Source organism: Myripristis murdjan, chromosome 17 (genome assembly GCF_902150065.1).
Source record: "Myripristis murdjan chromosome 17, fMyrMur1.1, whole genome shotgun sequence".
Lineage (NCBI taxonomy): Eukaryota > Metazoa > Chordata > Actinopteri > Holocentriformes > Holocentridae > Myripristis > Myripristis murdjan.
Genome location: NC_043996.1, coordinates 22,957,180 through 22,973,600, shown reverse-complemented (window position 1 = coordinate 22,973,600; position 16,421 = coordinate 22,957,180). Strand labels below are relative to the sequence as shown.

Genomic DNA, 16,421 nt, shown 5'->3' with positions numbered 1-16,421 from the left:
AGTTTACATATATATCCACAATAGTATAATGTTTGTATAATTCTTTACTATTTTTTAAGCTTAAGACGCTAAGTTATTAAGATTCTACTAACATCTGCTGCAATTGTTGCACATTTGGACTTGACATTAGTAATGGAAGGAAATTAATATTGCAATTAATGTTATTTTTAAAAGGTCAGCTTTGTGCCTGAGCCCAAACAACACTGACTGGATCTGAAAACGAGGCTGAGTTGTTGCCTGGCAACAGAAGGCTAGCAGCAGCAACCACATGTTGTGTCTGCCTGAGAGGCAGGGCTCAAAAAAGGCCTCTCAAATGTCACACACACATAGAGCAACACAAAGCTGAACTACAAGACTTAGAAGGGTGGGCAATACCACGTCACCTATGGATCATGACAGCACAGTGGGTTCACTAACCTCTCACTGCCAGGAGTGGTGATCCTATAGAACCGGTGTCTCAGGTGATGCTTGTCTCCATGGTAACAGGTTGTGCACAGGTCATAGTTGGTGCACTCTGCACACTTCCAGCGAATCCCGATGATGGGCTGTTGGCGGCAGGTGTCACACATGGTCCCATCATGCTTGATACCTGAGACAGTGCAAAGTTGAGAGACATTAGTTAAGAACCAGATGATGCTGTTATCAAATTTGAGCAGAGTATTGAATGAGAATTTGTATATGCAGTTCCACAATAATTTACCATCAGAGTTATCCGTAGCTCTGGCACAAATAAATAAAGAGTAATTATGCAGCACTAGTGAATTACTTCTAACGCTTAACTTAGAGTGTGCACATGGAAACTGTGCACACCAAATTGAAATATGCCTATACATTAGTATATATGCTACTGGGCAAAATTTGGATGAGTTGTTGGTGATCTGGATCGTAATGAAAATAAAACTGAACTGCTCTCTTACACTACCATGTCCTGCATCAGTCTAGACACATCCCTTCCCCCATTTCATTTGGCATAGTATAATTATGAGCTACAATGATAATTTATTATTATGATAGCCACGGATAACTTGATTCATCTGCTTATTTTACCAAACTGAAGACTGTAATCGCCATAAAACTCCCCTCTTAACTGAGCCTGAAAGTGCTGCCAAACAAAATGAACAGATCAAAATGAGGTACCTGTAGGAGCACTGTCAAATATCCTCACGTCGTAGGCACCAGAGCAGCGGTAGTTGGCAGCCGTCCCATTATCCCAGACAACTACCACCTCCTCTGGACTTTCGAAACTCCTCACGGTGCCAACATGTCCCTCTCCACCATCCTGCTTCCCCCATTTCCAGTCAGGTCCACGGATCACTCTTGCCCCAACTCCTTCCATCATCACTCGATTATTCCTGCCGGTGGTCATTGACGAAAAGATCTCACAATGCCACAGCAATTTTCTTTTTATTAATTAGCCAGCCAGCTATCTGTGCTAGCCAGCAACCGGTGCGCCAAGGAACTATTTCTATAAAGCAGCAACGAGCAAGTCTTAACAGGAAAGAGGCTGGGAACAAGCCACAAAGGCTAGCTCGTTAGGTAGCTAGCTACCTAAGGAGGCTGTTGAACAGCACGGACTTTCTTCCCAAAACTATTCTCACTTGCTAACTTAAGCGTTGGCGTCTCGTCCCCGTGTTGCTTACCCAGATGAAAAACTGATCACCACAAAAACCATGGGAACTGCCACATCGCCAGCTAGCAATATCTTAGCAGTCAACCTGGCTGTCCCTTCTCCACTCCACACACAAGAATGCCACCTCTTCAACTTAGCAAGCTAGCTAGCTGAGAAGCTAGCTAATGTTGCGCTACAAAGCTAATCTTTGCTTTGCTGGCGAGTACTTATCGATGAAACAGATGCGGTCCTTTTGGTGTTAACGTATCCTTAAGTATTGAATGTATATCAGAGAGCTTTTCTTTGTCTGGTGGTTCCCTTGTGTCAACTCAGAATAAACGCGTCGCCATTATTGTCAATCATCGTCCAGACGAACGACTGGCTAGTAAGTACGGAGGTAAACGACGACGCACGAAGACATAGGGGCTGAAAAAACAGTGGTTTGTTTGGCTCGCTGCGTCATTTGATTGACAGCCACCTGGAGCAAACACAAGCCCGGACAGAGAGGAAGAGGCGGTGCCACAGGAGATAATTTGATTCTCATAGGCCCGGGGTTAAGAGAAGGTTCAAACAATTAGTTTCAGATTAACTGGTTACCTGCTAGACTCCGGGAGATAATTCATCATTATTTTACATTTCAGATTCTGCAACTTTGTGAAATATGAACAGTCCTGAAATAAATTTCATAAAAATGCATTAGCGACAATAGCCACAATTTCCCAAAGTAATAACTGAAACGTTGATACGGTATTATAGGAATGTTATAATGATTTTATGTTAGAGACACGCTTCAACACATTGCTTGCGTAACAGTGTGTTGTTTTAATAATATGTGTATATGCATGTATGTATGCATGCATGTATCAACCTTTATGATAATATACAAACAAGACAAATTTCCCTCCTGGTGCACAATAAAGTTGTATTATACACTGTATTGTGTTTGTCTCTATTACAAAGTCTAAACGTCTTCTCCTTTTAGGCATGTTTTGTGTCATCCCGCAATTCTCATAGGTACCTCTTTTGCAACTTTTAGATGACAGATAGTCCTCAAAGTCCCAAATGTAAATACAACTTAGTATAGCATAGTATTACATACAGGAACAATGATGATGATGCTGGCAACGACGACAACAAATCCACTTTCCCCAATGAAAAATCATTAAGTAATTTCATATACCTATCATGACAAGGGCAGAATAGTGTGTCTATAGTACTCAATGACCAGTTTATTTACCTTACTGTACTTTATGGTATTTCATCTTTTGTTATTATTGTTGCAATGCTGCTATAATAATTTTAGAAAATTAACCTACACACAAAAGTAGTTGAATTATGGCTTTGCTGGGATGTTTGTATGATAACCTTCAAAATTACTGTATAATTATTATAGCTATTTCCACAACCTGCACTCTATGTGTGTGAACACCATTTCTCTCACTCCACACATGCATCCCAGTATCCACCCAGGCAACTGAACTGGAAGCAGTAACTAATCAGTACCCAGAGGTTGTTCATTTTGCAGAGCTGCTTCGCATGCAGGCATCCAGCGATGCACATGCAGGCATTAGTACCCGTGTTTTTTGTAGACTGAGGACTTGTGAAGCTGCTCCCTTGCAACCTGCACTTCGGCCTTATTGCCTGCAGGTGGCGTCTGACTCGGTGAGAGCCGTTCATGCTGCCAACAAGTATAGCTGGTCAAAGAGCGCCATCATCCGCCGCTATATATATCGCCCCAGATCAGGTCCCCTTGACGGTCTCCTTCACACTGGGAGCGCAGGCATCCACAGCTGAATTTCCACTTGAGCTGGCCGCTGTCCTTGCTGTGCGGGGGAAATCAGGCACCTTGCAATGATCTCGCTGGACTTCAGTTTCAACGTTTTGACAAGGGACCTGTCACTTTATCTGGAAAATCAAGTGAAAGTTGGCTTATTTGGATCTGGAGTAGGACTGTCCCTGGTGCTGGGCTTTAGCGCAGCGTATACCTGCTACTATTTGGTTTCCGTAGCAAAGGTAACTTATGGTTTCTGGCCGGCTGCTTTGAAGACGCACCTTTAGCGTATAGATCTGCTCTGATTAACCGGCGTTTGTGTTTTTCTTAGAGGAGCACCATCACTATTGCGCAGAAGCGACCGGTGCATTTGCTGATGGAGGTTTCGATTAGGTTGCATCTGTCGCGCTGTAGGCTTCACGTCTGCACATGTGTGATGGATCCCAGGCAAAAAGACTGTGATGTTGGCCTGACATTTGAATTGGCATGCATGCCTGAAGAGAATAACGTTGATTTTTTTCATGCAGTATCAGCGTGATTGCATTAAATCAATCCATAACAATGCATTGTTTCATTCTGATGCCCACTCGTTTGGCATTGGCTAAGCTAAGCTACCACAAATGCCGGTAGGAAGTCCTTATGCAATGCTACCATCATGTTGTAAGTTTTGATCGAGCTGATTTATAATATTGTTATTATGTGATTATACATAATGGGAAATAATCTATATAGGCTATTGATACTTGATATACACAGCTAAAATTGTACAATTTGAATAGAATAGAAATCTACGTTGCCAGTCAGATTAACTGTCTGGTCTGCTGTAGAATGGCTTTGGCCATAAAGGTAGAGGTCCACACTAAACAACAAATCTGAGCAGGTGATTTAACAGGCCTCTACACAAACATGCAATGCAAACGCAGGCCTGGTTCCTTCAGATATAAAAGCTTATAGGGCAGACTCTTGGAAATGTGTTCTGCTGACCTCATGTCATTTCCACTGTAAGGGCATTAGGCTATAGGTCATTCCCAGTAACAGCCTTACTCTCTGCTCTAATTGGATGCTCAGATTCTTATCATGCCTGTGCACAGACTGCCTCAATATTAAGGCCTGGAATGTATTCAAAATTTTGATGTCTGGACCACAGGGTGTAATATAGCTGTGTAAATAGGCTTAGAGGCAACAATGCAAACTTTTGGACTCTATCTCACCATGGTATGCATCGTGTATTGACAAATCACAAGTGTAAGAATATTATCCAGCTGGGGATGGGATCCTAATGCGCTGCATAAAACTAGAATTGTTATTTAAGAAATGAATATGTACGTTTGTATTGTCTCTTTTAAACGGATGGAGGCAGAAATGAAAGAAAAGCTCCCTAAAAAAAGTTCAGCTAACTGATCATCATGAAATTGAATAAGCTCCACAAGAGAAAAATGTTATGTTTCACACTTAACACTGCAACACTTTTACTTTAACTTTTTCATACCCATTTTCTTCTAATGATGTTTGCATTCTTAAATCTATAAAACACCTTGTTCAATTCTGTTTTGCAGAAGCCCCAGCTCATCTCTGGGGGTAAGAAGTTCTATCAATTTCTGAGGGAACAATGTCCGGTCGTGTCAGAGACCTACTACCCCACCTTTTGGTGCTGGGAGAGCCGCATCCAGACTCTGTTGAGACCCTTTGTAACTGCCAAACCTGGTGTCAGCTACAGGAAGTAAGTCTCAAAAACACAAACACTGACATTTGTAGGTGGTAACAACCACAGCATAACAGCTTCTTCTGAAAAGCGAATCTATTTCACTTTGCAAGATTACATGCTTTACCTGGGCCAAATCTGAAATTAAACTTACACCACGTGTGACCTCAAAGAGCTCATGTTCTATAAAACACAAGCTTGAAGCATGAGAGTTACAAAGTTCATCTTGGATATAGCACAGTGAATACATGCTTTACTGTACATGCAAACTTTGCTCTTGTCTTCCAGAGGGAACATCAGGGAAAACATTACCTTTGTGTGAAACTGCCCCATGCCCACTGTGCACGTGGTTATTAGGAAGCTTAAGAAATTGGTTCGGTCACTGAGGCACTGCTGTGTTCCTTTATTCCTTTTATAAAGGTTTCACTGGATTGGAAACAAATTCCACTTTTGTTCTTAGCCAAGACTCAAAGCCTCAGGGGTGAAAGAGATCTTTTGTGCCATGATGCTGGCTTGGGCAACTCTAGCTGGTTCAGTATAATGTACAATCTGTTGAAGATTAATGGGCAGTACATTCCATACCCCCCGCATACATTAAATCAATTCAAATTAATTAAACAGTGGAAATGTGTATGCATCATCAGTATTGGTTTTAGCTGGAAGTTAATTTGGATCTGTTGAGCAGTGTTTGGGTGCACTACTTTTATGACTTTTGCAGCAAAGTGTATCTGCAGGTCAGAGATACTGGCTCATGGTTGGAATATCATAGGTTCAATCCCCAAGGCAGCCAGAACACTGCTCCTCTCAAAGCAAGTACAAGGCAATTAACGACTGACCTGCGCCACAGATGCCCCCATGGCTCCATTCTGTGGTGTGATGACATATATAATGCATGGCAGAGCTACATTTATGTTGGGCTATGTGTAGCTCTCTGGAGGACACGTGGAGTACAAAATTCCTAAGTATTCAGCATGCAATGTGGTCATCTAGTACGTAAAAAAAACAGTCATCAGTGCTGGTTTTTTTTTTTAGCTTTCCTTGCTGCATGTTACTCTGGAAATGCCAGTTATTGTGGATCAGTAATGCATGTGGACAAGTATTTGATCATAATTGTTGACTGGGGCTTGGCACTATAGACAAAATCAATTATCACAATATCTTTGACTGAATATCTCGATATCAATATTGTGACGATATTGTAGGCATGTATATTGGTGCTTTTTTGATAAACGGTTATTAGTAAGGTGAATATGTTGACCAAGCGGGTAGAAGAAAATAATCCAGTTAAAACAGTCTAATAAGTTCAGAAAATTTCATACTTTTACTGTAATGCAGCTTTTAAAAGCAGGAAAAGGCAACATTTACGCTATATCACAATATGACAATATCCCAAATATCCAGATGATATTTAGTCTCATATCGCAGCATCAGTATAATATCGATATATCAACAAGCCCTAACTGATGCCCTTTCAGCAAAAGAATCTGTTATGAACTCTTGCCCTTAATCATTAGTCCTCTCATCTGTGTTGTCTCTCTCAAGGACATTTCCGCTACCTCTGCCTTTGACTGGCTGCCTTCTGCTTAATCAAGTAGACACATTTCCCATAATGCACGGGGGCAGTGTATATCCGAGACCACCTGTCTGTTACCGAACCTGGGAAGACTGATGAGATTCATTGAGGTTATTATCACATTTCCCCAAAGGAACACAGGACCTCCAACCATAATCAAGTTAGCCAAGGTTTACCCAAGGACAGAGATCCAGAATGCTGTCCAATTCGTGTGAAGATGTCTGAGTGAAATTCCACTCATCTTGTTTTCTGAGTACAGGATTAGCATGTCTATAAAAGAGGTCTCCTCCCACTATGCGGGTTGGCCATTCTGGATTGGCCCCCTCGTACTTTCAAGTCTAGCCTCAGGTGCATATTTCATGGCGGTTCTGTAATTTCATGCCGATGCCTTTACCACAGGCTGGCCAAGTTGGCTCACTGCGGTGTGTGTTGCGCTGTAGGTTTTAAGATGGATAGCACTGGGACTGAATGACCTCATCTGCCAGGCTGGGTTTGTAGCCCAGAAATTGATTCACCATAAGAATCCACTGGTGCAATGCCCCCCTCTTTATCTTAACTTGCTGTGTCTTGCAAAGCATACTGACAGAATGATCACAAGGGAAATGAAGCAGATGTCAGTGAGCGGTGCACAGGGAGTCCTTTCCTGACATATCAAATTCCGTTTGACAGTGCTTGTGACTGATACGTTGAGGTAATCATTTTACCTGGCATCAACTGGAAAATATAATTGTGCAAGGAACTAAACCAGAAAGAATAACGTTAGTTGGTGTTGTATATTTGTGTAGGCTTGGGTAGTTTTTAACACTTGCAAACCACCATTCACAGACTACACTTAAAAACACATATGCATTTAAAATGAAACTTGATGCATAGGTTTGAGATAGATAGAGGGAAATACTAGCTGATGGTCAGAAAGATCCTCATTCCGGAGTTGCTTGAGTTGTCCCGGTTGTGTCTGCAGTGAGCTCATTAAGGCAGCAGATGGAGGACAGATCTCTTTGGATTGGTTTGACAACGACGACAGCCCCTCTCATCCCGACCCTGCCACCAGGCCCACAGTGCTTCTTCTCCCCGGCCTCACCGGCACCAGCCGAGAGTCCTACATCCTGCACATGGTCCAACAGAGCCGGGATCTGGGCTATAGGTGGGTGGCCTTGGCCGGAGACACTGGCCGCCGTCCAGTATGGCGCACACAGAGCTCTGACTCACACATTTGACACACTCTGTACCGTATGCTTAATTTGTCATTCATCTAGAATATCGTTTTATTCTAATCGGTATTAGTCACAAGTAAGAATAACTGCTCTAGCAACGATTCCATTGTTGATATGCAGGGTAAAACCCAACATTTGCTTTTTTAGTAATGATCTTGTAACATTTATATAATTGGTGCATGTGTGACTGGGGACTGGGGTTACCTCAGGTGAGCAAGTATACAAAGAAAGCAGGCAGCCAAGCTCTCTGTGTCCAGAGCTGCCTTTGTAAATAGCCAAACATTGCACAAGCTCCAAGAGATGCAGAGGGAGGCATTTTTCCCTCCTCTCCCTTTCCAAAAGGCCCCCTCTGTGTTCTCTGCACTCATTCTTTCAGCCAGACTGGGGAAGGCATGGGAAGGGAGCAGGCAAACTCAGCATCTTCCACCCCTTGCCCCTGTCTGTGTAGCTTAATGAATTACAGCTTATCCTGGTACAAGCTTTGCAGCTTAGCCCAAACCAGCATCCTAGTCTATGCTGCAGTGAGCGTACGTAAGCAAGCACCCCCACTATCTAGCCCCGCCCCACTGCTGAGTTACACCGATAGAAACAGCAGGTCTGACTCCAACAGATAATAGATGACTAGCAAGAGATGTGGGGCGAGGAGGGCTGCTGATGCCTTTGCTCTACAGTACAAACAGAATGTTATTCACACAGCTGGGCCTCCTTGCAGATCTCATCATATTCCCAAGTTCAGTTTTTTAAAAAAGTGAAGCACATTTGTAAAAAGGAATTTGGGGCACTGTGTTCCTTTGAATGCACTGTTGCACATCAGTAACTTGCAGTCACAAACAGACACAAACTCACCAAAGCTTAGAAATGTACTATTGCCACGTCTGCTTGCATTTGATTTAAAAGGAAAGCCTTGATTTTACTCCAAAGGCGCTTCAAAAATCTAATAATTTATGAGAGCATGTATTTTTATGTATTTCAGATGTGTGGTATTCAACAACAGAGGGGTGTCCGGTGAAACGCTATTGGTAAGAATCCTTTTTTTGCCATTTTTATTGTGCCCATAGTCAGAAAGACAGACATGTGCACAGCATTAAAAAGGACAAAGGGACTTGTCAATGACAGTTGGTTTTGCCATTTGTCTGTATGACAGCTCCCTGGTGGAGTTGTGCTTTTCAGTGCTTCAGCCTGCTCAAAGCATGTCTGTCGCACACGTGTCCTGGAGCCCACAGGGAGCCTGAGCAGACGCTGCACAGACAATGTTGTTACACAGCAGGGATTAAGTTGGAGGTGGATAGATAGTGTATTTTAATGCCGATTCACAGAAATATGACCCCGCCGAGCACGTGCAGTTCTGACACCTGGCTTCATCTGTCCTCTCACTGCCAGTTATATTTAGTCAACAAAAATGAGCCTGTGCTCTTGTGCATAGTATGCCCACTGTGTTTTATGCCTCCCCTCTCCGCCTTTACTCGTCTGTGCTTTGACACAGAGGCACGTTCTTTATAAAGGACAGCATCACCCTGATCTAATCACACCATCACTGTCACACAAAGATCTCATCCACTGCACAAATGGTGTTTTCTTACAAGCAACGTTTGCCCACAATCAATCCTGTGTTCTTTTTGCACAAGTCTGATTCAGTGGATTTGCTGTACTGCCATTGTCTTTGTCGTATTCCCTCACCTCCTCTGAGCTGCACTTTATTCTGAAAAAGCCCCCAAAGTAAGTAAATGTGGCACTTGAGCAAAGTGTTGAATGTGAGTCAGTTTTCCTAAAGTTGATTCAAAGATATATTCTAGGTCATACTCAGAATTTATTGGGCTCAGCTACACACATACTTGAAAAGAAAAAAAAAAGTTTTGAGTTCTGTAACCTTGGCACTATATCAAGTGGTGTGGGTAAAGAGGGAATTTTCTTCTTCATTTCAGCTGGGGAATTGTGCTATATTTTATGCAAATGATTTAGCATTTATACGCTCTTGTGAATGTTTTCTCTGTGGCCAGTTAGTGTGAATACCGTCCATTGTTTAAATAGGCCAGCGCTGTAGAAAAGATGCCCCCTCCTTCAAAGACTGTTCCAAAGTGCTAGTGCCCTATTTCTAGACCCCATGAAGAGCAATTACAGTATTTTTTCTGTACAGTAGCTATGCAGTACAGTAGGTTGAGTCAGTTCAAAGCCTGTTTCCTGGCCTTCTATTTTTGCTTGAGGGTCTGAATATAGATTTAATGAATTTCCCTTGAAACCTTATATAGATTTCAGCACTTGTCAGTCAGCGTGCTTTTATAAGTTCAGCTGTGACGGTGTCACTGCAAAGTCCACAACTTGTGGAGACCCATCAGAGGAGCACAACTGGAGTGTAGAAAACAGGAATTTACTTTGCCTGAGTTTCTCCTTGAATTTCAATGAAGGACCATAGTTGAAGAGAGTCAACGGCACCCTGAGAAATAGGCCTCGTTAAATAGACTCCAAGCCAGAGCACATTTGTTGTGTATGTTAAATAACCTGCTCAACCGGACAAATTGTTTCAAGTTGAAAGAGACTGGCCCCATTTCCCAAAAGGCAACAAGCAAAGCATAGAGTGTCAAGTTTAGTACCACTATTTTAGATAGAAATATCTGAGTAAACAGTATTATTATGGCATTTATGATTATATGAAACTGGCCTTGTTATTCAAACATTGGGACATTGCTTTTTTTGTGTGCAAAAATACATTTTATTAAGCTTCCAGATCATGGCGTTGCATGTAAATGTTCTGTTTAAACATTCAAACTTTACATATCGAGCACCACACTGACTTCGTCCTCCACTGGTCTTTCAGTATCACATCCGCTCCTCTGCAACATTTGCATTTGACACATTCATTGGCCTGGAGAGGAGTTTTCCACCTGTGGCTATGCAGAATTCATCACCCCATCAAGATGGCAGCAATAAAATAAAAAAAACAATTTATCACGGTGGTCACAAATGTAAAAATTGGCGACTGCATCCTGTTAATGCTTTTATGTAGTGAATTTAGGCTGTTTCCAAAGTTGTTTATGTTGTGTTTTCAGTGTTTGATCTTTCATCTTGGTGACCCTATCCATGTTAGTTTTAGAAGGAATTGTATTAATGTATAGGATGAGAAGAATGATTGCATTAATCGATCATCCTCATGAAGGAATAATACCATTAGCTGAGCAAGGCTTTCTGCAGCCAAATAGCAGGCTTGATGTAGTGTGTAGGTTTGCTCTGTCTCACACTACCTCCCACTGTAAATTGCAAGCCGCTTTTATTATGAGGCTTCACAAATGATAATACAGTTTCTATAATGTCACGCCTGTATCTTTTCACTGCCACATAACACGCCTGCAAGATACTGTGCACTGAAACATAAGAGTATATTCCCATCTATCAGGGTTATCAGAGTGTGTGTATTTTTTGCTTTAATAAAAAGTACAGTTGGTCACATCAAGGGGTTTCAGGGTTTTAAAAATGTAATCTCCATTTCAGTATTTTATCATTTCCTTTTCAAGTGGTTTTTGCTTATTATTGATTATCTCTTTGTGATTTGTGCACATATGATTCTGGTAAATTGGTGACTATAGTAGAGAGTTCTTCCTCTACCTCTTTTTAAGTAAGAGGTAAAGATGGAATTAGAACCGAAAGTAACTATATACTGTATTTTTCTATCTTGGTTGGAGGCAGGTATTTGGTTTCACATTAGTCTCAGTTTTTTTTTTTTTTTTCATTGAGCATTTTATTTCAGTTTACTGAGATGTCGTTTATGTCACTGCAGTTGAAAGAGAGAAAGAAAGAGTGACTGCATCTTCTTGCTCCATCTAGACGCCAAGAACCTACTGTGCTGCCAACACAGAGGACCTGGAGGCTGTCATCGACCACATCCAGAGGACCAATGAGGCTGCTCCAATCATGGCTGCTGGAGTGTCCATGGGCGGGTAATGGAGCCCTTCACTGCCAGATGATTACGACTGTCAATAACGCCCCGTCACCTCACAGTGAGGCGTTGATATGAATAATGGAGGGCACTTAGCTTTCATCACTATTTCTAAGAAATCCCAGAATAGGGTTTTTTTAAGCTGCACCAGGCAACGTCTCACACTGGAAGCAAGACGTAATTATTAAAAAAAAAAAAAAAAAACTAAATCTTTAACCTCTTGTGGGTGGAAGTTCCTGTAAGTGACTGTACCCAACTCTAGAATTTTTATTATATGGGTATATATGGCAACTCTTAATATTCACCCTGTTGTGAACATTACATGTTAGTTGTAGTTGCTGTTGGATGCTGGTTTGGACATGTCAGTGCTGTAATATCAGTCCAGTGCTTCAGCCTTCCACTGCATGATGCCAAAGAAGGTGTTTTACTGCACAGTGCTAATCCCATGACGTGAAGGATTGGTCAGAAATGGAACATCTCCCAATCCCTCTCTTTTTTCCCTGCCTATCCCTCCACTCCATCCTCCCTCCCTTTCCCCCCTCCGTCCTCTTTCTCCTCTGACCTTCCGCGTTCAGGATGATGCTGGCCAACTACTTGGGGCGCAAGGGCCGAGAAACCTGTCTGAAGGGGGTCGTGGTCTTCTCGGCGGGCTGGGACGTGTTTGAGTGCACCGCCTCGCTGGAGAAACCCCTGGACCGCTTCCTCTTCAACTCCTACCTCACCAGCTGCCTGCAAGCCTCTGTGGACAGGTCCGCAGGGGCCAGAGTGGGATTAACCCAGATTAGCCCAGCACCCAGCCCGGCCCAGATGGCAGTGGCAGGGTCTAGGGTGTTGGGAGTTTTGGGAGCATGGAATTTGGATAACCAGTCTGATTATGTTCCAGGAATGCTCTCTCTCTCTCTGCTGCCTCTTGGTTTTATTTTTACACCATTAATTCCCCTCCTTCATATTTACATTTTTATATGATGATAAATGGCTTGGTTTGGGCACTGCTAAGAAAATATATTTTAGTACTAGCTGCATTGTGAAAAAAGCCTACAGTATAAAAAATTGCCAAAATAGTCTAATTCTATTGGGGTAAACTGTGCATTAATCTGTGGTAATACAAGTATACGATAATAATTTTGCAATACTACTCAGAAAAGTGCACTTAATTGTTATTTGATTGTATTATTGCACCCTTATATGCACATCATATATGAGAGACATTTAAAATATGTTTCGTATTTCGTACATATAGATTAAGTGCTATACATTGTCACTTGAGCTGGCAGTATCAGGTGACAGATGTGTTCTCTCCCTCCTCCAGACACAGACCGGTTCTTGAGAAGTGTTACGACATAGATCATGTCATGAAGGTAGGGATTATTTTCAATGACGATGCCGACCCGTCGATGCCGAGCTCATTACATGAATTAACCATCATTTGAACGAGGGTTTCACTTTGTGCTAACGGCTCCCTGCAGGCGAGGACTATCCGCGAGTTTGATGAGAGGTTCACCTCCATCATGTTTGGATATTCTACCAATGACGACTACTACCGTGATGCCAGTCCAATCCACAGGCTGAAGTCTGTGCAGGTGCCAATGCTGTGTCTGAATGCTGCTGATGATGTATTTTCACCTTCTCATGGTGAGTCCCAGCCACCGGCATGGCTGCACATGTAATTGATACCACTGGATAGAACAGGTACTAAAAAAAATGAGTGGTCCGGTACAGTTTTTCAGGCAGGTCCACAAAGTCAATCCCAGCTACATGAGCTCATAACAGCTGATCTCAACACATCAGCTGACGGCTCAGCTGATTCCCTTCTATGCTTTTAATTGGCAAATCTCATGCAGGGTGCCTTGTTTAAGTCGCTTCAGCCCGCCTGCCCCTGCTGTAAGCCCTTTTGCATCCAACCTCCACCCCAGCTCCTCCTTTACTTGCTGTATCTGACTTAATCAATGTCCTTTCTGTTGTCAACAGATGCTTGCTCTGTTCTGTAACCTATGTGGGTGGGCGGGAGGAGGGTCTTTGCTGCTGTTCTCCCTGCCTTAAGCCTTCTGTGTAGGCACATGAAAGGGTTGGGTGGCATGCTCTCCCCACCTAAAGGCTTACCATGTTTGCTCATGGCAGGACAGGGAGGTCCCATAACAGAGCCGTACCGCCAAATATAATTTACTGCACATGGCTATTAAGTTTTCTTTGACTAAAGTGGTCCTGGCTGAGATATAAATAAAATATTCATTACTGCTGCAAAGCGGTGGCCTCAGGACTGGAAAACCGATCCCTTAATGTTTTTTGTTTGTTTGTTTGCAGCCATTCCAGTGGAGGCTGTGAAGCAGAATCCCAACCTTGCCCTTCTCATCACCTGTCACGGCGGCCATATTGGCTTCCTGGAGGGCCTGTGGCCTCGGCAGAGCACTTACATGGACCGGGTGTTCAAGCAGTTCGCCAAGGCAGTCATCGAGCAAGGCAGTCGGCTCACAGACCTGTCCTGATAAGAAAACTTTGAACAATTTTCCCTCTCATTGTACTCCCCCCATCCTCCTCTCCTTCTGTCAGTCCTTCCTTTTTTCCTTTCATCAAGCCCTCCTTTCTTCCTGCCATCTCTCCCTCTTAACCTAATCCCTCTCTTCTTTTCCTCCTTCATTCCTTTTTTTCATTTCTATTTGTAAAGAACAGAGAGTGAGCCTCTCTTTCCTTCCGTCCCTCCTTCTATCTTTCCTTTCTTGCCTCATTCCTTTATACCATTCTGCCTTTCCTCCCTTTCGTTTCCATCCTCTTCCTTCATTCCTCTCTTCCCTTGTTCCTTCCTCTGTGACAAACAGAGGATGAGCCTCACTTGATATACTTCCATCCTTCCTTCCTTTTCTACCTAATCCCTTCCTTCCTTTATGTCCCTCCTACATTTCTCCTTTCCTTTCTTCCCTTCTTCCTTCCTTATTTCCTTCTTTCTTTTCTGTCTTTCTTCATTCCTCTATACATTTCTTCATTTGTACCTGCAAAGAACTGAAGATGGACCTTTCCTTCCCTCTTTCATTCCTTGCCTCCCACTCATTTTCCTTCCTTCCCTTTTTATCTAACCATCTGCATTCCTCCCTTCCTTCCTTCCTTCCTTCCTTCCTTCCTTCCTTCCTTCCTTCCTTCCTTCCTTCCTTCCTTCAGCCACAAGCAAAAAAGAATCTCTCTCATTCGAAGGGCACATCGTGTTGAATGCAACATTTGTTTGCGCAACATTCAACATCTACTTATTTATTCCCCCATACATTCGTCCATTTAACAGCTCAATGTGTGTACTCAATGGTATGCTTATTGAAAAAGCAAGCATAGCTGTTCTTGTCAGTGTTGAAAAGCTGAACCTGTCCTTATTTTGTTTAGTTGCGTTAGCTAGCTAAAAGATTGTGTGATTACCTTGTGCAATGATTTTTTTTTTTTTTTTTTTTTAACAGAGGTACTGTATAACATGACCATCAACCATGTCCATTCATGAAGCGTCCTTTACAACTCATATCAGTAGGATTTTTAGCCCTCAGGGATTTTTCTTTATTTACTCATGTTTCCTTCCCGTGAAGAGCTTTGTTTCGTCAAGTCACTCTCTTTCAGTTAATATCTGCTTCGTCAACTAAAGGTAGATGTTACTTACCAGTCGGCATAGTCTGTTTTCTTGAAGTCTTCTGCATGCACTTTTTATTCACACATTCTACCTTTATGCACACCAAATAGTTCTACAAATGTATGATATGGAAAATAATTCATTAATGACAAGGAATGTGAAATTGCACTATTTTAGTTGATACTACCATGCCTCTTATTCCTCTTATTCTTAATGCAAGGCACTCGATTTCAGTAGATTTATGAAAGTGTACCCCAAAGGCTGAACGGACCAGTATTCAAATTCCACAAAGTCTTCTTTGTCGTAATTTTGAGGATCGAAACGAGTCGGCTCTGTACGTAAGGTGCAGGTCTGAAGGTGCAAGATACAGTGATGTGAATGAAGTAATGCACATGAGAGGGGGAGGCGGAGGCGCAGAGGGGTTGTTCGAATGGTGGATGTTGCTTTACAAGATGCATAGTATCGCTAATGGAAGCCGGTTGTCAGGCGTTTTGTTTCTCTCAGAGCCAACAATGATCGAAGGAGCTGGCTGCCATCTATGAGTTGGCATTGATGAAACACAAAACAGATCTGGCAGCCCAGCTTTCGGCAATGCACTGCATGAGGCATTTTGACTTCCTGTTCCTGTGGAATTTTTGTGTTGGTCTTTCCTGCCAAGTGTCCATTGAATAGCATGTGTCTCATCAACGTCATCATGTCCTGAGCCCGAACCTTACGACTAACAGCTCTTCGTAACCCGTAGCACAAAGGACATGTTTGTGTTTTTTTTTTTTCATAGTATATTGAATTTCATTTTATATCTTACATGAAAAGAAAAAAAGAGAAAACATTCTATTTCACATGTGCAGCAATAAGATTTTAAAATGAAAAAAATGTCCGAATAGTGTAAGTACTAGTATATGCATATTGTCAACATGAGTGTATTATGCTGTATTTAATAAATTATTAAATAGAGTATAGGCCCATTTGTCTGTTGTCTCCAGTGTTTTTGCTTGTAATGCATCTACTCAGTTGAGCACATTGGAT

At 42.4% G+C, this 16,421-nt stretch overlaps 2 protein-coding genes across 7 annotated transcripts in view; one reads left to right on the top strand and one right to left on the bottom strand.

Annotated features, from left to right (window-relative positions):
- Window positions 1-2,047, bottom strand: part of mib1 (MIB E3 ubiquitin protein ligase 1) — a 61,171-nt gene extending 59,124 nt beyond the window's left edge. For all 6 annotated transcript variants that reach the window (XM_030073707.1, XM_030073708.1, XM_030073712.1 and 3 more), the window contains exons 1-2: window positions 1,138-2,047; window positions 418-589 (exon numbers count right to left, since the gene is read on the bottom strand). In XM_030073707.1, coding sequence (XP_029929567.1) covers window positions 418-589; window positions 1,138-1,366 — 401 coding nt within the window. In that variant the 5' untranslated portion in view covers window positions 1,367-2,047. The remainder of the gene's footprint in view (window positions 1-417; window positions 590-1,137) is intronic.
- Window positions 2,048-3,358: 1,311 nt separating this feature from the next.
- Window positions 3,359-16,350, top strand: abhd3 (abhydrolase domain containing 3, phospholipase). The gene is made up of 9 exons (XM_030075277.1): window positions 3,359-3,622; window positions 4,937-5,100; window positions 7,617-7,799; window positions 8,843-8,888; window positions 11,686-11,798; window positions 12,373-12,546; window positions 13,107-13,155; window positions 13,264-13,429; window positions 14,099-16,350. Exons 1-9 carry the CDS (start codon window positions 3,461-3,463, stop codon window positions 14,278-14,280), a joined length of 1,239 nt encoding a protein of 412 aa, XP_029931137.1. The 5' UTR covers window positions 3,359-3,460; the 3' UTR covers window positions 14,281-16,350.
- Window positions 16,351-16,421: the final 71 nt, after the last annotated feature.